Source organism: Herpailurus yagouaroundi, unplaced genomic scaffold (genome assembly GCF_014898765.1).
Source record: "Herpailurus yagouaroundi ecotype Mexico unplaced genomic scaffold, PumYag 188, whole genome shotgun sequence".
NCBI lineage: Eukaryota > Metazoa > Chordata > Mammalia > Carnivora > Felidae > Herpailurus > Herpailurus yagouaroundi.
The window spans coordinates 19492703-19515036 of NW_024412419.1; the positions used below are offsets into that span (position 1 = coordinate 19492703).

At 47.0% G+C, this 22334-nt stretch overlaps 1 protein-coding gene across 18 annotated transcripts in view; it reads right to left on the reverse strand.

Moving 5' to 3' along the window:
- Positions 1–24: 24 nt before the first annotated feature.
- ITSN2 (intersectin 2) overlaps positions 25–22334 on the reverse strand; it is a 158460-nt gene continuing 136150 nt past the window's right edge. For 8 of the 18 annotated variants that reach the window (XM_040496188.1, XM_040496177.1, XM_040496189.1 and 5 more), the window contains 12 exons: positions 21209–21330; positions 17820–17926; positions 16780–16963; positions 12228–12326; positions 10385–10552; positions 9812–10027; positions 9146–9267; positions 8267–8349; positions 5620–5703; positions 5045–5218; positions 3626–4583; positions 537–686 (listed from right to left, as the gene is read on the reverse strand). In XM_040496188.1, the coding sequence (XP_040352122.1) occupies positions 4426–4583; positions 5045–5218; positions 5620–5703; positions 8267–8349; positions 9146–9267; positions 9812–10027; positions 10385–10552; positions 12228–12326; positions 16780–16963; positions 17820–17926; positions 21209–21330 (1517 nt within the window). In that variant the 3' untranslated portion in view covers positions 537–686; positions 3626–4425. Of the gene's footprint in view, positions 687–3625; positions 4584–5044; positions 5219–5619; positions 5704–8266; positions 8350–9145; positions 9268–9811; positions 10028–10384; positions 10553–12227; positions 12327–16779; positions 16964–17819; positions 17927–21208; positions 21331–22334 lie in introns of all 18 variants that reach the window. The other 10 variants (XM_040496185.1, XM_040496175.1, XM_040496193.1 and 7 more) reach the window with 3 other exon arrangements.

Sequence of the window (22334 nt, forward strand, 5' to 3'; positions counted from 1 at the left end):
CTAAAAAAAAATTAGGCCAAATGATGGTTTACACACGTAAAAGTTATTTATTTAATCATAAAAGTTGTTTTATATGCAAGCATTTTCCATGCACAGATTTCTCATCCTGAGTTCACAATCTGACTGGCATATGTATAGCTCTTGCTCGCTTTTCCCTTCCATCCTCTCGTCTCCCACGTCCCGTATCCTAACGCCTTTGGGTGCTTGGGAGTTGTAAGGGTTCGTGGGTGTCTTAAGTGCAGTGGATCTGTGTGTTCACTGACCTCCCCACTCTTGCCTCCATTGCAAAGAGCGTGAAAATCTTGTCAGATAGGTTGTTAACCCAGGTTCCACCCAATCCCATTGTTTTCCCTAGTCTCTCAAGAGAGAAACGGATTTTCCTAAATGGGAGAATGGAAGTTTCCATTCCACAGCAATTTTCTCTGTGAATAACTGAGAGCCAAGCCCCTCTGTCAGATCTGGATGGGACTGTAGTCAGCTCTGCCCTTCTGGAAGGGTAGCCTCACTGCTGTCACCAGGAGAGCCAAACAATGGAGTCTGGTTTACACACAATAGAAGTTTATTTCTCGCTCATGTATCAGAAAAGGTTAGGTCAGCAGGGTGTCAGGCTGTCCCTCTTTCATGAGTTTGGCTGATGGAACCTTTGTCATCTTCAGTGCCTGGCTTCCAAGCTTGCCCTGGGGAACCTGAAAAGGGAAGAGGTCATGGAGGAGTTCTCCCTGGGCATGAAGTGTAGGTGGGCCAGGTCTCACATGTTCCACTGGGGAGGACATGGCTGTCCCTAACTGCAGAGGGAGGGTGCTGGGAGAAGTAGCCTCTGCTGCTCTGAGCACAATGGCAGGGAGAGCAGGTGTTCTGTGGACAGCTAGTCACCTCCACCCTACCATGGAGAGGTCAGTACTGTGTGGAGTCCAAAGACCTGGGAAGCCTTGGCTGAGAGTTGCAGAAACCAAAGAGAGTAGGGGAGAGGTGAGGAGAGGACTGCCTCGAAGGTCTCAGCTCAGGCAGGAGGGCGGAGTGTTGGGTGAGATCCATTGGGGCCTTCTTCTCTGCCCCAGTCAGCTCCTCTTCCCGGCCCTACACTTAGCACTTCCCTTTTGTTCACAGGTTCGAGGTGCCAGACAGCACAGACCACAACCCTGGGTGCCTGGGGAAGGCCAGTGTAGGTGGGGGTCACAGCCCGTGTTAAGAAGAGTGATGATGGCAAAAGTCCTGGGGCGGCACCCGGCCTCCCTGCAGCTGGGGTTCGGGCATGGCTGCCGGGAACGGTGCCATCTGTAAGGAGGCCATGGTAATAAAGCTTCGCTGAGCTTTACTTCCTCATTTGTGTGCCAACAGTTAAAATGCTGCCAATGGGTTTTCTCTCTCCAGAAGTGTAAGATGTTGCAAGCAGTAACAAACAATAATAGTTACTGTTTATTGAGCTGTCGTGAACGAGGAACTGTGTGAGATATTTTTATATATTAAAAAAAAATTTTAAGTTTAGTTATTTATTTTGAGAGAGAGAGAGAGTACTAGTGGAGGAAGGGCAGAGAGAGACAGGGAGTGAGAATCCTAAGCAGGCTCCATGCTGTCAGCAAAGAGCCCGATGGGGGGCTTGAACTCACACACTGTGAGAACACGACCTGAGCTGAAATCAAGAGCTGGAAGCTTAACTGACTGAGCCACCCAGGAGCCCTGGAACTGCGAGAGGTATTTATATTCATGTAAAAGTTTTCACAGCAAAATGACAGCATGATCTCCCCTTACGTGAAGCTTGGAGAGGGGTTGAGTAACTTGTTCAATGTCAGCTGCACGGCTGAAAGTGGTGGTGGTCTCGATTCCAAGTCTAGGCCGTCTAGTGCCAAAGCACCGGTCCAATCACCAGAACACACACCCCACTCAGACTCTGTCATGTCAGTCAAATTGCTCAGGGTTTCGGTCCCCTTCAGAGAGTGGTTATCCTGTTGGCGTGCCGCAGAGTCCTGATTCTGAAGAGCACTGGGCGGTGGGGGAGGGGGTCGGTGGTGGCTTGCTGGGCATCTCTCCTATCTGCTCAGTCCTTCTCCAGGGGACGCAAGGAGTCTAAGGGCACACCCTCCTCCCTCATCCTTCAGAAAATTAGGCTCACGTTTCAGTCAGGAGAGAACTTCATTTCTTAAGAGGCAGAGCTGCAGTCCCAGGTCAAAGCAGGTGACTGGAGTTGTGAGGAGCATGGACATTGAATGTCCTCTGGAGTTTTGTAGAAGTCTGACTCACCTCCTGCAGGCTCCTCTGTCCTAAATCTGAAAAGAACCCTGACACATGTAGACATGGGGAAATGGCAGTAGCCACAGTTCATCCCAGGGAGAATTCAAGTCCCTGCTGTCCTGGGAAAAGGATTATCCTTTAGCTCGGGTCACAAGTAAACCCACAACTGGTTTTAAACTGGCCTTGACTCATCAGAGACTGTCTCAGGCTTTGGAACTCAGCCAGTCAGAGGCAGACTCGTTGGACATCGCCCCATACCTGCCTTCAAGACCCTATAGAAGATCAGCAATTTGCTTTGCTCAGTGAGGCTGCGCCTGACCAGCCAAACTTTCCCTTAATTAATACATTCAGGTGTTTTGGTTTCAGATGTTGAGTGGCGTCTCTTCTATTGACACTGGCCATATTTCTTTTACATCTAAGTTTTAACAAATAAGTGCCCAGGATTAATACCCAGAATGGCAGATTTTTTTTTTTTTTTTTAACTTGAACATTCTGAGTTATGTTTTCCAGCCCTTCTTTGCTCAGTGCTTATGTTTAGACAGAAACGGGGGCTGTGGTGGAGGGACATTTGAATCTTTCCTGTTCATCTAGCTCCCTAAGACGTGCTCCCTGAGAATCAAGGCTCCTATAGCCTGCGTGGTTCCTTCTAAAAAGCAGATCTTTTTCCAGTTGTACTCATTAACCCAGGAATTTAGTGGGTAAGACCTGATTTTTGTCAATGTTCAAAACAAATCTCACACTACAAAATCCAGAGCCCAAACCAGCAGCACTGACAGGTGTGGATGTGGGTCTGACAGGACAGGGGACAGGGAGAGACAGGTGCTTCTGGAGCTGGAGGCCAAGGTCCTGCTGAAGATGTTTAATGCCTGTGTATTTTCTTGACTCTGAAGTTACCTCTGAGGTTCCTGCTCAACCAAGTAGGCAGAAGGACTCAAGAAGGTATGGTCTTACTCCCACAGAGATCAGCAGTCTAGCCATCAGTGACACCACACCCCAGAAACCGTAGGTCAACTTACTAGAGTCATGGAGCAAGTCAGAGTGAAGACGAGGCTCCAGGGTCTCCTAGGCACCACACCCTCCCTCCCCCACCCCCTCTTGGTTTTTGCCACTGTCACAGAAAGGAAATTTGGTTTCACTACAAGCAACCCCTGAACTTACCTTTCTTTTTTTAATTTTTTTTTTTTCAACGTTTATTTATTTTTGGGACAGAGAGAGACAGAGCATGAACGGGGGAGGGGCAGAGAGAGAGGGAGACACAGAATCGGAAACAGGGTCCAGGCTCTGAGCCATCAGCCCAGAGCCCGACGCGGGGCTTGAACTCACGGACCGTGAGATCGTGACCTGGCTGAAGTCGGACGCTTAACCGACTGCGCCACCCAGGCGCCCCTGAACTTACCTTTCAAGAGCTTTTCAGGTGGAAAGTAAATCAGTCAAGCTTTGAAAGAAGTTACATTCATAAACTTATATTTTTATTCTCTTTCTGTACATATTGGCAATGATAAAGCTTAAAGATGCGTGTCCTATGAAATATGCAAAAACAAGGAATTTACATAAATAATTTATACTTCAGAAAATTAAAGTTGAAAAATATTTTCCACATCATTAGAGTTCACAGTATTTAAAGTAAATCAAGCTTTCCCCTTTAGATTTCAAACTATATTGTCTGAGCAGAGATGATAAAATCTAGTCAGGAATAAAATGATCAAGTTTCTGTTTTCATTCAGTGCACGAGTAGACCTACTTCGGTATCAGGCTGTTCCCGCGCTGAGGCTGCAGCGTTTCTTCCCGATCCTTCGCCTCCTGAGTGGCTGTGACCCCGCAAAGGTCACATGGCGTGGAATGGTTACAGCATCACCAAAACCACCCACACTGGACACATTCAACCAAGTGGTAACGTCTGCTGTTCCGATGCCTCATTTCCACATAATACTTTTTATAGCCCTGAAAATGGAAACCTTGGCATCTAAACACAGCCAAACATGTTAACACTAATACAAGGCACTGTGCTGTGGGTTTGGTTTATTTCTAGGAAAGATCATGTTTGCATAGATTGCTAGCTATTTAGTGTGCAATAAAATAGAGGGCCGGACCTGGCACGTGTGGCCTGCGATGGATGAAGCCTTGTGATGCTCCTTTAGCCTAGGGGCAGCACCGTCCGTCTCTAGCCCCAGCCTTTTGGGCAGATCCCTGAGGCCCCTACAGGAGAGTTTTTTGCTCAAAAAGCTGCAGGTCAAAGCGGACCCAGACCTCCCCGGTGGGGACCTCGTGCAGCAGGAGTCGGCGGGTTGTGGGGCCTTTGCTTTCCTGTTCTGTGCGAATTTTTGCCACTGGAACTTCAGTGCGACCCAGGAAATCTGGAGAATAGACATGTGAGAGTCAAAGCTACTTCTTTATAAGGAGGAGTGTCTGAAAACATTCGTAAGACTTTCAAGTCCAGAACAGTTAATTTCCTTTGGTTAGTGGCTGTCTGATAACTACATGGATGCATGCCCAGGGAGAGGTCCGTGGGAGGGAAACTGCCTTCTTGGAATCCAAGTTCCTTCAGGCAGAGCATGTCTCACCCATTCAGTAGGTGCTGGGAGCAATGTCTCTGTTGTGTACGTAGGGAGTGACTGGGGTCCATGACTGACACATGCCGGAGACCACCCTTTCCCCCTGAGAAGACCCCTGACCCACTTCCCACACGAGCTGCAGGTGCCCATGGGCCCGTGTCATTTCCCATAGGTATCACAGGGAAAAATAAAGCCAAGTACCCTGGATCTAGACCCTAAATTCTGGAGTATTCAAATTCCTCCCTGGTTGAGTTATACTTTACCATCTGGTGAAAACTGGTCTCTGTCAAACATGGTGAGACACAGCACATCTTGGTAAAGGTCCTTAATAAAGAACTGGCAGTTAAAGTTCCACTTGGGATTGAGTGTGTCCTGGAGGGTTCTGGTGGTATAGCTCTGGGAGCCCATGCTGATTTCACAGTATGGATTGCTCTTTCCTGAACAAAAACAAACCAAAGACACATGTGACATGTGTACGTAAAATAAATGACAATAGGACCTTCCTTGAGCAGAAGCAGGATCCAAATGGATGCTTCTCTGTAAACCACGACAGCAGGGGCACTGTCTGAGGGCCCAGATCTGCCTTGTGGGCTCCAGTGCCCCAAATGCTCCCCATGAGCCTGGACAAGTGTTCGTGCAATTTCTACTCAGAGGCACTGAAGAAAGGGGCACCGGTACTTATTGGGAAGAGACAGTGAGGATACTATTGGTACAATAACCATTTTAGTGGCACTGGAAACACTGCTTTTTAAAAAGCATCCCGTTATTCAATGTACAGAAGAGTCATCAGCAAAGAATAGGGCAGTTACCACATCTGTTGAATGAAAGAAGCATTTACCATTCGGTTTACAGGCTTTTAATTCTGTAGCTTCGATGACGTGCACCATCAGACGCCCAATGCCTGAAGTCTTTTGAGAGCGAGCTACAAAAGAAGACAAGTGATGTCAATTTCTTCTCTGAGATCGAAGGACGTGCACGGAATGCACGGAGGACACTGAGCTGTGAGTATAGTCTGTCCTTCTAACCAATCCTGACACTCCCCAGTGTCACCTGCCACTGCACTGGGCCTGGCAGACCAGCATCTGGCTGCTGTGTGCCTTTGCCCAGGCCATGGCACCCGCTGGAATACCTGTCCACCACCTCTGCTTGTCTGCATCCCACCCAGCCTTGAAGATGTGCATCCAATCTCACATGTCACTCCCCCCTCTCTGCCCCACTCTGCGCATCCATCATCCTCGACTTATGAGCGTCCTGCAGCCTGCTGGTTCTGAAATTCCGTGTCCTATCCATCTCCTCTGCCAGAGAGGCCGCTGCAGAGTGCGTAGTTTATTCAGCCTTGTATTAATAAACACTCAATTGCCTAGCAAATGGTAATATTAATTAAAAAAAAATACATTATATCCATTCAGCACTTAAAAGCAGCTAACATTTATTGGATACTTACTTTGTGTTAGGCATGTGCTAGACCTCTACAAAAGTTTTATTGTAAATTGTACAATTATGCTGTATGGTAGCTCTTTATAACTGCCATCTCCATATGTGGGAGAACTGAGGCTTAAAAAAGCCCATAACCTGCCCATGTCACAGAACCTAGGAGTGGCAAGGTAAAAAATTAACTAGCAGGTGCCAAAGTCAATTTGCCACCCACATCATTCCAATTACATGTAAACACTTCAGCTTATAAAGCAGTTTCACTCAAGACCTTATTCTATTTGAGGATGGACTCAAAACTCTTTTCATATGGAGGGAAATGGGTCTGTGAACTCAGATTGGTAAATATGAAGTAGTTAAGCAGGTGTTGCCCTCAGGGGTTTAAAAAGGCTGCTTAGTGAGCTATTGATTTTTTAAAACTTAGGGCAGGCAGAACTTATGAGAAGCCCCCCAACCTTGTTTGTGCCAACCTCTCCAGTGCGGCACCTACACTCAGTTTCCCTTAAAGACAAATAAGTTCCCCTTATTCATCTTTGAAGGTCCGGTTAAGACTAGCATAGGGCTTGGCACAGAGTAAGTAATCAATAAATGTCTAAAGAACACATAGAAAATGCATAACAATATGTACAGATATTGATATTAAGCAAAACTAACAAAAACTCTTGATTTTTATCTTTACCAATTAAGAGATCATTATATGCTTTCTGAATCATTCAGTCGTTGATTTTTTTAATAGCAAGCTTTTGAAGTACCATTAAAACAAGATTCAATCAGCAAAAGCCAATTTACACATACCTTTCAGGAGTATATAACAAAATAAGGGAAACCTGAATAAAAAAACATACAAAGAGCTGCAGCTCTAGCAGCCAGGAACAGAAGAGGGAGGACCGAACAGGGAAGGCCTGGGGGCGGGGGGGGGGGGGGGACAGGCAGGGGGGCTCAGAGGTGGTTTGTTCAATCAGGCAGTGGTACAGGCGAAGCAGAGAGAGGAAACGGGGCTGGGGAACAGATGATACTGGGGATTGGCCCTGAGTCTGGGGTAAGAATTTGTTCTTAATTTGGGAGGCAATGGGGAAGATGCTTCAGCAAGGAGAGTCAGCCCTGTAAAAAGAATGCTCCAGGAATGAAGGGGATGGTGATGGGGGCCTCATGCCTAAGTGGAGACTGGAGGGTCTGTGCCACTGGGAAAGGCCCAGGACACGGGAAGAGAATGGGGTAGGACCTGGCCTCTGACTAGAGAAGCAGGAGGGCTGAGGGCACGCTTCCGGTCTGGGTGGTGAGGACAGTACTGCCGTCCGCAGAGCTTCTCAGGAGATGCCATGGTGTGAAGCCTGGCTGGTGGCGGGGAGAAGTCGAAGTGTGTCTGGAGCGTGGGCTCGGGGAAGCAGCCCAGCAAGATTTTCATGAAACTGAGGGAGGAGAGGGACAGACAGGCTTGGGCTTGGGTGGAGCTCCAGGTACAAGGGGGAGGAGGAGCCTTGACTTCCTGCCATCGGATGCAGGGGGCAAAGTGAGTCAAGCGGTGGGTCAGGTCGCTGGTGTCGAGCGAGGGAGCCCTCTGAACAGAATGAGAACTGCAGGCGGGGTGAAGGGCCGGTGATGAGGAGGAGGGCCTCGAGGTCCAGGACCTGGTGTCAAGGGAGGGAGGACGGATGGATGTGGAGGAGGGCCGGAGCAGAGGCCGGGGTGGGAGAGGAGGAGCAGAGGCTGACGGGGAAACAGGCCAGAGAAGTGAAGTTGGGTGAAGCAAAACGGACCACGCAGAAGTGGGCTTGGTTGTGCAAAAGGACCCTCTTCCTTCACCAGACAGAAGGGAGGTCCCGGGGCTGGCCTGGGTGACCCCGTCTGTGTAGTGGGCAGGGGGCTCGGGGAGGCCCCAAGGGCAGGAGCCACCAAGCAGGTCCTGCTGTCGGATCCCATAGCAAGTCTGCTCCTTTAGGCTGTCTCTGTGCAGTCCCACCCTGCAGGAGCAGCAGCTTGTGTCCAGAGGGTGGGACCCTCTCCCTCCCCCTCCCTTGGGAGCCCTGGAGGCTCTCTAGGGCACCACCAACTACCTTGATAAGCCTTCTCCCGTTTCTTCTTTTCCGTGTCAATGTACTGCTCAGATGCCGCCTTGATCTTCTGGACCCAAGCAGTCCTGGAGGAGAAGCAGAGCACAGCCATTGGGTGGCTTTCCCGAGTACCTCCCAGGTTCAGCCAGGAGCCCCAGAGCTCTGCATTTGTTCTTTACTCCTTTGTTAACCTTGGCTTTGACAAGTTTCCCATCATAGACCTAATGTTAGTTTAACTGAAAGACTTGTTTGCTAACTGACTTTGAGGCTGAGAATTTCTAGAGTTACTCACGGTTTATAAGACACCAGGCACTTGCAAGATGCAGGCACACAGAAATAGAAGATGCAATTTGCCACATCAGTGGCAATTTGGCACGACAGAGCGACATTCTACCGTACAAAGAACACCAAGAACCACATGCACAGAGGGGAGGAGCATCCCCTGGTTTGCCATCACACAGGTGCTGAGCTATCCTGTAGAGGATGCAGGGCTGGCCAGGCAAAGAGCAGAAGGAAGACATCCTGGCTGGAGTACAGGTCCCGTGCAGTAGAGGGATGGGACTGAGGCTGAGACACACAAAGAGGGCCTCAGAAATCAGGTGAAGGAGCCCGGACTGCTGCAGAAGGGATTTAAGGAAGCAAGGTGCTGGCTCTCCCATTTTGGAAGATCCTGAGGAGAGACTGGAAGCAGGGACACATACAGAGGCAGTTGCAGTAACCCAGCATATCTAAACCAAGGCTGACCAGTGGGACCAGGGTGGAGGGCACTGGTTCGGAGAGCTCGAGGATACAGAATTAGTAGGACTGAGCACGGACTGGAGGTGCGTTTATGGAAGGGAGACGTCCAGGCTTCAAGGCAGGTCACACGTGGTCAAGACTGACCTCTCGTTAATGTTGTCTGTTCGGAGGGTGTAGACCCGGTCAATGTGAGAAATGTGGAAGACAGGCTCATCGCTGGAAGGGTCTGTGGGCAGTTTCACCAGGACTTCATTCAGGAAAATGGGCTGAAAGAGGGCCAAAACACAGAGTGTGAAATGTGCCAGAACCCTCCACCCACCTACATCTAGGGAGAGTTCTGTCTGTCCTGAAGAGCCTTTTTGAGGAGGAGAGAAGGGTCTAGCTTCTTGAGTCTTTTACTTTTGTGGAAGAAAACATCTTGGGCAGATGAGATGTCACTGAACTGAGAACAGGAGCTCCCAGTGTCTATGACTGCTCATGTGACAGGGTGTCTCCTCCATGTACCTACACTTAGCACCTTGTCTCATTTTACAGAGAGACCTGCTGCTGAGTGTGGACAGAGGAGGGATCATATCACATCTGCCAGGGAGGAAGCCAGAATCCAAAGCTGGAATCCAGCTGTTAGAGGACAGTGAGGACCCAGACACGCTGGGGCTTCTTCCCTGGGAAATGACAGAGGAGGAGTGACCCATCTGGAGACAGGCAAAGAGTGTCCCATGAGGACAGGAAAGGATCCTGGAAGGAGGTCCTCCAGGAGAAGGACACACCTTGTTATGCTCCTGATGCCACGGCCAGGAATGTGACACTTACCGTTTTATACATTTTGAATTGGGCATTGGACTTAGAGCTGAAAAGCTTCTCAGAACCTGAGGAAACAGCAAACTGCTTGACCATGTAGGTAAGAAGCAGAAAGTCATTGAAGAGGAATCCGTGTAGTTCCTTGTTGCTCTTGGTCTTGTATAGTTTCCCACTGTGCAGAAGCTTCCGGGGCCCCAGGCAGTTGGTGAGGGAGTTGAAAATAAGTTGCTTAAAAAGAAATTGTCACTTTGTGAGTCCCAGCGCAAACCATCCCAGAGCTCCATGAGAGGCCCGTGCCCTGGATCTGAGGGTGCACTGGTTTTCCTTCAGAGTCCAAACTGACATGGGAAAGTGATGACTTCTACCCACAGAATATGGATTCTACTGGCTGAATTCAAAGAACTCAAAACAAAAATATCACATTTCCCTTCTAAGAAAGGGAAATGACAGCCCAAGAAGGGGCAGGACACTGAGTGCACATGGGCTGGACTGAGGCATATCCTGTCCACACTAGGGGAAGGCTTGAACTGGGTTCCCCACCCAGAGCCTGCCCAGTGGCACCCAGCTCAACACCACAGGCCTCACCTCTGCAAGACCTTCACACTGAACGTGTGCCTGGATCCACTCGAGTCGGTCTGAGTTTTCTTTTTCCCGAACTCCTTCATTAACTTGGGAACAAAGCTCCTCTGCCCGCTCAAGAGCCAGCTTTAGGGAGGAATGGTCCACATGACTCTCCAGGGTGTTCTCCAGAATCTGGAAAAGAGCGGTTCCGTCATGTGGGAAGTAGAGTGTCTTCCACCCAGAAGTCCTACTGCCTGCTGTATGTGCTGGGCGCTGGGTATACGACAGTAAGACGACTGTTCGCCCTTAACAAGTGGATAGCCCCAGAGTTCTTGGGGAGCCAGGTTGACTCAGTGCCAATTGCTACGTGGATCAAGTGCCCTGAAACCTGTGGGTGGCCAGTGGCTCTGGCTTGGTCTTGGTACATACGTTACCACACGTGGCTCCCTCCCTGCCCCCAGTCATTTAAGCCATTGCCTTTAGGGTGAACCCACCACATAACCTGGCTGCAGCTTTCGTAAGTGTATTAACCTGCTGAATAGCAATGGCTTATAACATTTTTGGGGTCACTGATCATTTTTATAAATCTGAAAAAAGCAATGAATCCTCTGCTATAGGAAAAATAGAATACAATCATGTCATCAGCTTGTAGGAAAACATACTGTTGATTCTAAAGTGACTTCAAACTAATGTGACAAACGTAAAAGAATAGAGGCTGGCATACAACCGTGTCGTGTCCCTCTGGAGGGTAGCAGTCCCATCAGCAGATGGCTCCTGTCTGGACTCTGGCCACCTGGGGCCACCGTCTTTTGTTTACAACTCCAAAATGGGAAAAAGCCCTGAAAGCCTAAAGCTTTTCTTCAATATTCATTTGGTGGCAAAACCTGACCTAAACTGAAGAGATGTATCTGTTTATTCTACTTAAAAGTAATTATTCATGTATTTCACTGTAGAAATATTACTGTGTTTGGCTATAGGTGATGCCCAGGCTTTGTTGGGGTATCATGTAATATGCCATTTTTGAATTAAATTCTGAATTCTGAAAATACATCTGCTTCAAAGTATTTCAGGTAAGGGACTGTGGGTTATTATGTATGAATGGGTCAGTTTTGTATCATAACAAACATAAGCTCTGTAACATAAGGTCCATGAGTTAACATGGCTTAGAGATCAATGGTCAAGGGATAATCAATAAAAGTAACGGTCTTATATTATTTCTACTGCTTTTCTTTGTAAGATGATTAAAATTGTATCAGTGATAATTTGTGGAAAAATCCTTTGTAAAGTACACCTTCTCCTTAGAAGATATATTGGCTCAAGAGGCCCACATCGCTTATGCTAAAAGATGGATGGTATCTTAGGATTGTTTAGTTAGCCAAGTTGAAGTGGGGAACAGCAAGGGGATGGTGATGAGCTCAGGGTAGGACACAGTGAGCTGGGGACTCCTGAGACATCTAGGGAAAGGTGTTGAGCTGGTGGATGAATTTAGATCTCAGCAGAAAGACTGGAGCGGAAGGTTGTGCCAATAGTGGACTCCATATGGGCTCGCGACAGGCTCCACAGATGCAGACCTACAGGGCACTTGCCCTGTTTAGAAAAACACATTCGTGACTTTGAGAGACCCAGGGGAGTTTCCTGGGGGTGGGGGGGGGGAGGGGGGCAGGTGACCTGAGCGACACTGGATGGCTTTTCTTTGCCTAATCCAGATTGTATGTGTGTGTTCGTGTGCGTGCCCACATACATGTGCGTCTGGGTGCATGCACACACGGTGCCTGGTCCATCACCCATGTGCCAGGGCTGGCTCCCTGACTACGGCCCCTGTGGACCTCAAGGGGTCTGGCTCCTCTGTCCCAGCTGGGGCACTCACACTTCTGATGAGCAGAGGGTAGCGGGTGATTCTCTGCATGGGCTTCAGCAGGAAGCTGGAAAGGGGCATTCCTTTACATCGAGGGTCAGATGCCAGCTTCTGCAAATAACGGACAGGCTCATGAGGAAATCAAAGCTTCAACGAGAACAAAAGAAACACCGACTGTACTCTTGACTTTGACCATCTTTTAGATTTCTAATTTCTTTTAAAAACTCAGGATTCAAAATAATATATATCAGATTAACAGCAGGGGTATCTCCCTTCAGTTGGTGAACCCAGCAGATGCTTTTCAGCTCTTTCTTTCTTACGTGGACTTGGCAGCCTGTGCCATCATGCCCTCCTTTGCTTCCAGAACAATTGACGGCTGTCTTCCCAGTCCACTCCTTCCCAATCCTCACTTCTTTCTTCTTCTCTACCTGCTTTTAACTGTAGGTGCTGCCCAAAGACCCCCAGCAGTTGAGTCCCAGGGCACCACCCGGACCCTCCCTAGAGCTCCATACTGGCCGAGTTACTCTCCTTCCTACCTGGACCTCCTACAGGCACCTCAATACCTCAGTACACCCCAAAGTCTTCATCTTCCTTCATGAAAGCTTCTCTTCCACCTGCATCCAGTTGGTAGCACCATTCTGCACCACCCACCTCCCTGCCACACACCTAGGAGTCACCTTCAACTCTGCCTTCTAAACGGCTCGTGATTTCCCCTGCCTCTGCCTGCCTGCTGTCCCTGCTTTATTAGAAACAATCACTACCATTTATTGAGCACCTATGATGTGCCAGGTAATGAATGCATTAGCCTTTGCTAAGTCCCTTCTGTTCTTTCTTCACTTGGCTAATTCATACTCATTTATGTAGACTCAGATTATGACTCCTCTTGGCCAGGCTCTCCCCCTTCCTTGACGCTTTCCCTCATGTTCAGTGACCTTTCTGGAGCCCCTGCCATCATCCGTGGCCACCTTTATCAGGACACCACATCTGGACTGGGGAAGACAGGTAGTGGTACCCCGTTTGAGATGTCTCCATGATCTTGAAGACTGTTATCTCCAGGAGACAAAGGACCACATCTTATTTGCCTCTACTCCTTTTATTAACACAGTACTTGAATAGAGTAGCTAGTACTCTTGGATGACTTTTTTTTTTTTGATGACCATTTTTAATAACTGAAAAGCACAGTTACTATAATTTGCCTATTTGTTTCCCACTATGGGATATTAAAACTGCCCCCTCCTTTTGTTTTTGGATATATCTATATATGTTGCTACAGCAAGCATCTTCATGCTTTTTCTGTATTTTCTGAGGCTTTTTAAAAAGTAACATTTAGCACACAGATTATTGCTAGATTTTGTTGTTAATGTAATCAACACAATGCCTTTTATTATTAAACTATAAACTTTTTATTTATTCTTTCTACTGTTATAGTTGTGATGGCACTGATACCTTATTTACATTCCTATTGTTATTACTATTTGGAAAATTTAAAAAAATTACTTAGAAGGTAAGTGTCCAATTTGTTTTTAAAGATTTTATTTTTGGGGCACCTGGGTGGCTCAGTAGGTTAAGCAGCCAACTTCAGCTCAGGTCATGATCTTGCAGTCCGTGGGGTCGAGGCCCATTTCAGGCTCTGTGCTGACAGCTCAGAGCCTGGAGCTTGCTTCGGATTCTGTGTCTCCCTCTCTCTCTGCTGCTCCCCAACTCGTGCTCTGTCTCTCTCTCTCTCTCAAAAATAAACATTTTTTATAAGATGTTTATAAAATTAAAAAAAAAAATTTTTTTTAAAGATTTTATCTTTAAGTAATCTCTACACTCAACATGGGGCCTGAATTCACAACCCTGATTAAGAGTTGCATGTTCCACTGACTAAGCCAGCCAAGCTCCCCTAAACATCATATTTTTAATTCTACTATTATTATTATTTATTAATTTATTCATTCATTCATTCATTTTTATTTTAGAAAGAGAGAGAGAGATAGAGCATACAAGTAGGGGAGGGGGACAGAGGGAGAGAGAGAGATTCCTAAGCAGAGCCCCCCTGATGCAGGGCTCGATCCCACGAGCCTGTATCATGACCTAAGCTGAAATCAAGAGTCGGATGCTCAACCAACTGAGCCACCCAGATGCCCCTCTACTATTTTAAAACATTTGCATGCACTCACAATCCCACATTTATCTTATTCTGACCAGTGTTTGTGTCTGTGGCTTTGGTTCCCTTGTATGTTGTCTCTAGTTCACTTATTTTTTACTTTGTTAAATATCTATTTTGAGAGAGAGAGAGAGAAAACACATGTGGGTGAGAGGGGAAGGGGCACAAAGAGAGGGAAAGAATCCCAGGCAGATTCCACACTGTCAGCACAGAACTCAACGTGGGGCTCAATCTCATGAACTGTGAGATCATGACCTGAGCCGAAGTCAAGAGTCAGATGCTTAACTGACTGAGCCACCCAGGCGCCCCTCTTCTAGTTCATTTCTAAGCAACCCTGTGCCACCCACCCTTATCACCAATTGAAGAGTCGGTCCTCAGTGCCTTACTTATATTGAATCATTTTTGCATCCCTAAGATCATCATAAGGAAGGTAAATATAATTAGCATTTATTGCTTATTATGTGCTGGTCTCTGTGCTAAAAAGTACTTTAAATTCTTTTTAAAAATGTTTTATTTTTGGAGCGCCTGGGTGGCGCAGTCGGTTAAGCGTCCGACTTCAGCCAGGTCACGATCTCGCGGTCCGGGAGTTCGAGCCCCGCATCAGGCTCTGGGCTGATGGCTCAGAGCCTGGAGCCTGTTTCCGATTCTGTGTCTCCCTCTCTCTCTGCCCCTCCCCCGTTCATGCTCTGTCTCTCTCTGTCCAAAAATAAATAAATGTTGAAAAAAAAATTAAAAAAAAAAAATGTTTTATTTTTGAGAGAGACAGAGAGTGCACACAGTGAGGGAGGGGCAGAGAGAAAGGGGGACAGAAAATCCAAAGCAGGCTCTGTAATGACAGCAACGAGCCTGATTCGGGGCTCAAACTGATGAACCGTGAGATCATGACCTGAGCCGAACCCAAGAGTTGGATGCTTAGCCGACTGAGACACCTAGCTGCCCCTCATTTTTGTAATTAAATACAAATATGAAAACAGGCCTTGGGGTCAGGAACTCTTTTGGTTTAAACAATGAATTAGGTGGATTTCTGTTTTTTTTCTATGATCTGTAATAGTTTGTATAGTATGGAATAATCTATTCCTTTATAGTTAGAAAGAATTCACCATCAAGTCCATCAAGTGCACCTAGCTCCTCTTTTGGGGGTAAGCTACTCAGTTTTATCCTTGGCTAATAGTATCTTCAGATTTTCTATTCTTACTGAAGCAGTTTTCAAATTGTAATAGAAAACTACAAATTTTGTCAATGTTTTGACATTTATTAGCACATATTTTTGGCTTATATACTCTTTTACTTTAAGAAATATTTTCATGTCTGTTCCTTTTACTTGTGTTTTTCTGTTTTTCTATTAGATTTACCACAGTTATATTTTATTCTTTTCAACATACCTGTTCTTAGATATATTGATATCATTTGTGCTTTTATCTTTATTACTTACTCCATTTTCTTGTTGGAATTTTTATCCTCTGCCTAAACATCTTATATTTTATGCTTAATTATGTTTCCATTCTTTTTGGATAATGAAGACATTAAAATTATGCATTCTCCCTTAAGGCACTGTGGCTGTATAACAGATCCCGACAGGCACTATTTCAGAAACCAAAAAAAGAAGATGATATGTAAAAAAGCTAGAAAACAGATTTTACTTTCATTTCCCTTGCCACCGTCACATGTGTAGTAATAGTTTCTGTTACCGAACGACGCCAGGGAGATGTTCTCACACATGACACCCTATGACAACAAGCAGCCATGTGAAACGTGTGGCTGGATCACTCACAGGGTGTTGTTCATGCGTTATTACACTGTGTTCTCTGAGTGTCTTGCTAGCATTACTTTTCCTTACCAAGTGTTTGGTTTTAGTTTATAACCATGGCATCATGGAACCAATCATGTCCTCCTCCTCTCATTGGTTTCTGGACGCTGTGAGGACATCTCGGTGCACTTTGGAGCACAGGACAGGGTCCCACATGTGCGTTTATGAAGCTGCCCTAGTCCTCTCCTATCCTTTCGTCCCACTGTATTCGTCCACTTACGTCATGTCATCTTGTCTTGCTGCATTTTATATATTTGAGTAGGCTATTTTATACCCTTGGTGGCATAAGATGGATATAGAATAAATACAATTTACAAAATTAATAAAGTGACATTCTGGAAAATTTTGGTGTATAAAATAGCTGATTAAGTAAACAGGCTTAAATGACACTACTAATAGATGGGCAAAATTATGGCCCCAGTGCCAAGAAACACCAATTCAACACGGAAGGTAACACAAGCACTCAGAAAATTCTCTGCCGTATTGGTGTTTCCTTTGGAAACTGGTGGGATGCCCTTTCCCATGTGGAGTCCTGACTGTGCAGCTGCACATCTCTGTCTCCAGCTCGGAACGGGGCTGGCCTGCTCATGATTCCAGAACGGAGTTACCTTTAAAAATTCCTTGAAATCCGTGTCTTCATCGGTCTTCTGCTGTAACAGAGCTGCTCCATTAAGCTGACAGCTACAGAACCGGATATAAGCCTGCATGTGGGACAGCTCGGCTGCCAGGATGTCCCCAATCATCTGCACGGGCATCTTCTCTCCCCCGGTCTTCTTCCGTACCCGCAAGGCCCTGCAAACAACACACTCTCACTGTGAATGTGGTTGGTAAATAAAGGATGACTATCACGGGAACAATGGTAATGATCCCTAGTGAGTTACCGACAAACCTGGCACTGTGAGGGAAGAGTCAGGAGGAGGAGGCAGCTTGCGCCTATGTTCTGCTGGCAAGCCAACCTGGGCATAATGTTGGCAAAGAAGAGTAAGAAAATGAAGTCTATACACTTGGGTGTTTCCAGGTCCTCGGAATTGTTTTGGATTCCTTCATTTCTTAGCAAAGTTCCTTTAGAAAAATTCTAACTTGTTCTCAGCTGAACCAAGAAGAAAGGAATTTTCTACACTCTGTAGGGAAAAAAGGGAGCAGGAGCCCAGTTGTGGAGGTGGAGGTGAGCACTGTCCCCAGGAGAGCTGCTGAGCTGGGTGCCTCCATGAGGGCGGAGACACAGGACAACTGGGACTGCTGATCCCGCCCACCAAGGAGTCTGTCCTCACAGGCTTCAGGGATGGGAAATCACCCCAAGGGGACTTAGGAGAATGTCAGACCAGCCAGTAATGTCCAGGCCATGGGCTACAGCTTCTCTCCTACTCTACCCGGTACAGTCAAGTATATTTTGAAATCATATGTTAATATATTGTTTATATTATGATTTCATTTTTTCATTGTTTAATCAAAGTATTTTCTTTGTTATATTTCTCGACTTCAGAAATTATGTACTTTACAGTTACAGGGCATGTTGTAAAATGATAATAAAGTAAAAGCTTGAGGGAGAAGACAGTTCAAAGTAACTTTGCTAACTAAATAGCCCTGCAGGGAGTTACATGTGAAAGTGTCAGTCCTGGGGGCTGGCAGGCCGGTGCGCACAACTCACTTGAGTAGCTTTGTGTTAGACATGATGAGTTCTTTCCAGTTTACAAAGATCAAGGCCATTTCTCCTTCACTGAGAAAGCCCGACTCCACCATCCGTTTCTGAAAAACCTAAATTCAAAACATAAAAGTTATCTTAGGTGTGCATATACAGTGGTCTAAATCAAACAGTATCTTCACAGAGTGAAACTAATACAATCATGATGTTTTTATTTTTTCGATCATGATGTTTTAAAATAAGCCTACTTAGGATTGCTAGATTTTAAATTGTATAATTTCCCTACTGTAGAAAAACCTAAATTCAAAACCTAAAAGAAAGAAGTTGTCTTAGGTGTGCATATACAGTGGTCTAACTCAAACAGTATCTTCACAGAGTGAAACTAATATGATCATGATGTTTTTGTTTTTGTTTTTTTAAGATCATGATGTTTTTAAATAAGCCTACTTAGGATTGCTAAAATTTAAATTGCATAATTTCCCTACTGTTTGCTATTTGGGTTCTTATTAGGCTAATTCATTCTTTCTTTCTTCCTTTCTTTTTCTTCCTTCCTTCCTTCCTTCCTTCCTTCCTTCCTTCCTTCCTTCCTTTCTCTCTCTCTCTCTCTCTCTCTCTTTCTGTAGGCTCCACCCCAAAGTGGGGCTTGAACTCACAACTCAGGAGCTGCATGCGCCACTGACTGACCCCAGGTGCCCCTTATTAGGGCTAATTCTAAGGACTGAGTCCAGTAGCCTCATCAATAAGAGGAGAGGCTATCTATCTGCAAGAGAGATCAGGAAAGTTAAATGAAACCATGTGCATAAAGCATCTACACCCTGTAAAAGCTGCAGAACTGAGGAAACTGTCACATGGGTGCCTCAGAGGTCATGAAGCTGTGAGAAGTTCAGCAAAAGAAAGAGTGACGACTTATACAATGCCCGAGACTGACCACCAAGCAGACATGGATTTCAGAGGCTGGCTGACTGAAGGGGAAATGATAATGCTGTACATCTGCACTGTGGAACACTGAAGGATTTACAAAGTGCTGATACGTATATGTGTGCACATGCCTGTGTGTGCATGGGTTCTGAATGAACTTCACAGATGACACAGGTCAAGCTGAATCAGCTATGATTATTCCCGGGGCACTCAGGAATAAAGGCTGGGAGAGTGATCTGCTCAAGGTCACAAACCTAGAACATGGAGGAGCCAGAACCAAAACCCCAGTCTTTTTGGTTAGAAATCCAGGTTTCCATAAAGAACTAGGATTCCTAGGGAATGACTTTAAAAGCCTTAAGGAAACTGTGAAGTTATCTGAGACAACCCTTCTTGTGTGTGATCTTTCCAAGATACACACAACAGGTCAGTCTATTAAAATCGTTCAGTGGCCTGTGATAAGATGCACGCTCTTTCTTGAGGTTCACCAGGGCTGTGCGACCTGCCCCCTGCCCACCCTCCCAGCTTGGGCCTCAAGAACTTGACACTCCAGCCACCGCAACTGCTTGCAGGATCTTAATTCCCCAGCACAGGCCTTCCTGCTTCCATGTCCTCTTCTGGGCACAGAAAACTCATCCTTGTCCTTCTAGCCTTGGCCAGAGCCTAACTGGGAGGGTCCTTCCCGACTCTCCTTTGTGGCAGAGAGTGGTTATCCCTCTCCCGGCCCCCACCTCAGTGTTCTGCAGCTGTCTGTCTGTCTCTCCACATGACCGTGAACTCCTTGAGGGTAGGAGTTCTCTCTTCTCTCTCTTCTCCAGCACAGTGCTTTCTGCATACGGTAGGTTTTGAATTAATGTTCATTTACTGAGTTGAGTTGAACACAGATTCGAAGAATTCAGATAACAGTGCCATGAACTGGGCATCTCTAAATCTCTATAGTTCCAAAATCAGACTGAAGATGTCAGGACCCTCCCGTGGGAGCGAGCCCTGGAGAGGTAGTGGATCTGCTCTGAGGGGCTCCTGAAGGACAAGGAAGGCATCTGGTGGTCTCTTCTTTCATCCACTGCTGAATATATGTTACTTTTTTATTCATTCCATTTACCTGCTCAGGGAGATAAGCAGACGAGGAAGGCGGATGGGAGCTCTGGGAACCTCCGTGGGAATGGCAACGAGAACACCCAGCCTGGGAACAGTGCTTTTGCCCTAAATCCCTGACCCTGACATGACCTCTTGCCCCTCAGGCAAGGTAAGGTGGGCAGAGTGGGAATGACCAAGGCCCAAGTGGTTTGGTGACAAGTCTCAGTGGGGCAAGCATGTGGCCCCGGTCCCCTCTGTGCTGGGGCCAGAAAGGTAGTTCCATACCCATTCAGCCTCTCGGGACTGGGATCTGACCAGCAGCAGGGCTGATACTCGTAGGGGTTAGTAATAAAGACGGGCTTTTCTTCTAGGCCGTCTTTCCTGGCCAGAGAAGCGGGGAGATAAACATACATAGTTCATTTAGTACTGACGGGAAGGCCTGCAAAGGGCCAGGTGAAGTTTTGGGGATGCAGGATGTGGGGTACACGCCCCTGCTGTCAGGAGCTCAGAGCCTTGCGGGGGACTTCTCAACTGAGAGAAGTTAGCAACTGAGATGTGCGGTGCAGTGTCCACGTGAGAACACGCATGCGGGTCTGCAGGTCCCCGCTGGCATGTCGGGTGGAAACGAATCAGGGGAGGGCCTTGCTGGGGTGCAGATGCAGAAGGATGCTCCGTGCCACTAGCGAGGTCACGGCCAGGCATAACAGTGCACCTGCTGGGCCTGTGTGGGGACACGTGCTCTCTTCAGGTGCCTTGTTTATTTACTGGGTTTCTCATCTGAGGGCCCTGACACACTGAGTGAGAACTAAGTGCCATGGAAACAAGAGTATAAGTATACAGTCTCACTGTGTGTACTCAAACACAAATCCTTTCAGAGTGCTACTCCAACACCTGTTACTGGCCTACAGGTCACTGGCAACATTAATAGGCACAAACAGTAAGGACATCACAACTGGGAAATATTTTACCACGTGGTCCTTTTGGTTTTCCAAAGCGATACAAACGTTAGATGAACACTGCCACTGTTTCACAGTCCCTTTGGAAACATCAAAGTCTATGAACACGGCTGGTGTCAGAAGAGCAGAGCAAACAGGCAAAAACGTGAGGGAGATGAAGTTTGCTTCAGCGCCTTCCGACCAGCTCTACCCTCGTCCTTCCCCTTCCTCGATGGGGCCTCTCCCAACATGCAGCTGAGGCGTCTCTTGTTCTCTCCACCCTGAATGGCCTCATCTGGGGGAAGGAGTGCACTTGGGCTCTTCGGGCACCCTCCCAGAGCCACAAAGTGTTCTGAGGGTGTGAGAGCTCCTGTCACTACTCGCTACTCTACTCGTGAATTCCCACATCAAAGGTGATGCCTGACTCTGAGGCCAAGGCCCGCCCCCTTCCGCGGGCACAGCCCTCACCTCCACGACAAGCTGAAGGTCGTCCACGTACCGCTCTTCGGTCTGAATCAGCTCGTGAATATAGCCCTGCCTCTTCCTCTCAACTGGCTGCATGGTGTCCAGGCTTTGGAGATCAGCACACCCTACGGAAAGACAGGGTAGAGTTTCAAAACAGTATCTGAGTCTTCTTGGTAGGGAACAGACATTTACCAGATGTGCTGGGTCTGCAAATGGTGCCTCGAAAAAGCCACGCACGGCTTTTCCAACTCGTGCAGAGCCGCGCACCTGCGGAAAGCTGGCCTGACCACCTGCCGCTCAACCAGAGCAGCAAATCGGCACCACCTGTAACATCTCAACGTGGTCCTGACTTCTTTCCCAAATGAATGACGGATTTAGGACTTTTTAGAAATGGCCTCAGAGAGTTCAGAACTGCGATGAACTTGTGAACATCTATGCGGTCCTCATCACCTCAGGCCATTTTCAAAGATACTGAAATGATTCAATGAATCATATGCTTAAGACCAGCGTTTTCCAAATTGCAGGCTATGAGCTATCGGTGGGTCCTGATGTTCATTTCGTTTTTAAAAGTGTGGGTCAGGCCTAGCATTGAGACAAACACACAAATAAACACAAATTACCTTGTGCACAGCTCTCATAAGCACTGAAAGTGAACACTTTTAGTTAGGTATGAATGTGGGGATGCAGAATATATTTCCCACTGTGAGCTACTGTTAGAAAAATGAGACACATTTGTTTTCTCAAAATGCAGCGTTAAGGTTAGGAAACCTGAAATTCCCAGGACCCAGCAGTTCCCAACAAGACCACTGCCTTAACTCACCAGAACAGAGAAGTGGTTTTGGGACACCACAGACGTTAAGTGAGACTTTGAGGGAAGTCCCTAGCAACCTTGCATCAGGGTGGGCGGCACTGCCTTCACTTCGGGTCAATTTACAGGCACATGGGAGCCGAACTGAATGTCAGGACTGCGAAGTAACATAATTCCAGAATCGCTTCGTAAGAAGCTGAGGGCTTGTTTCTTTGCACAGCGGGAGGGGAAATATCTCAGGTAGCCCCTCCTCCGGCAAAAAGAAAAAGCAGGCAGGCACCTAGCAAGCTACAAATGAGGGAGAGAGAAAGCCCAGCGAGG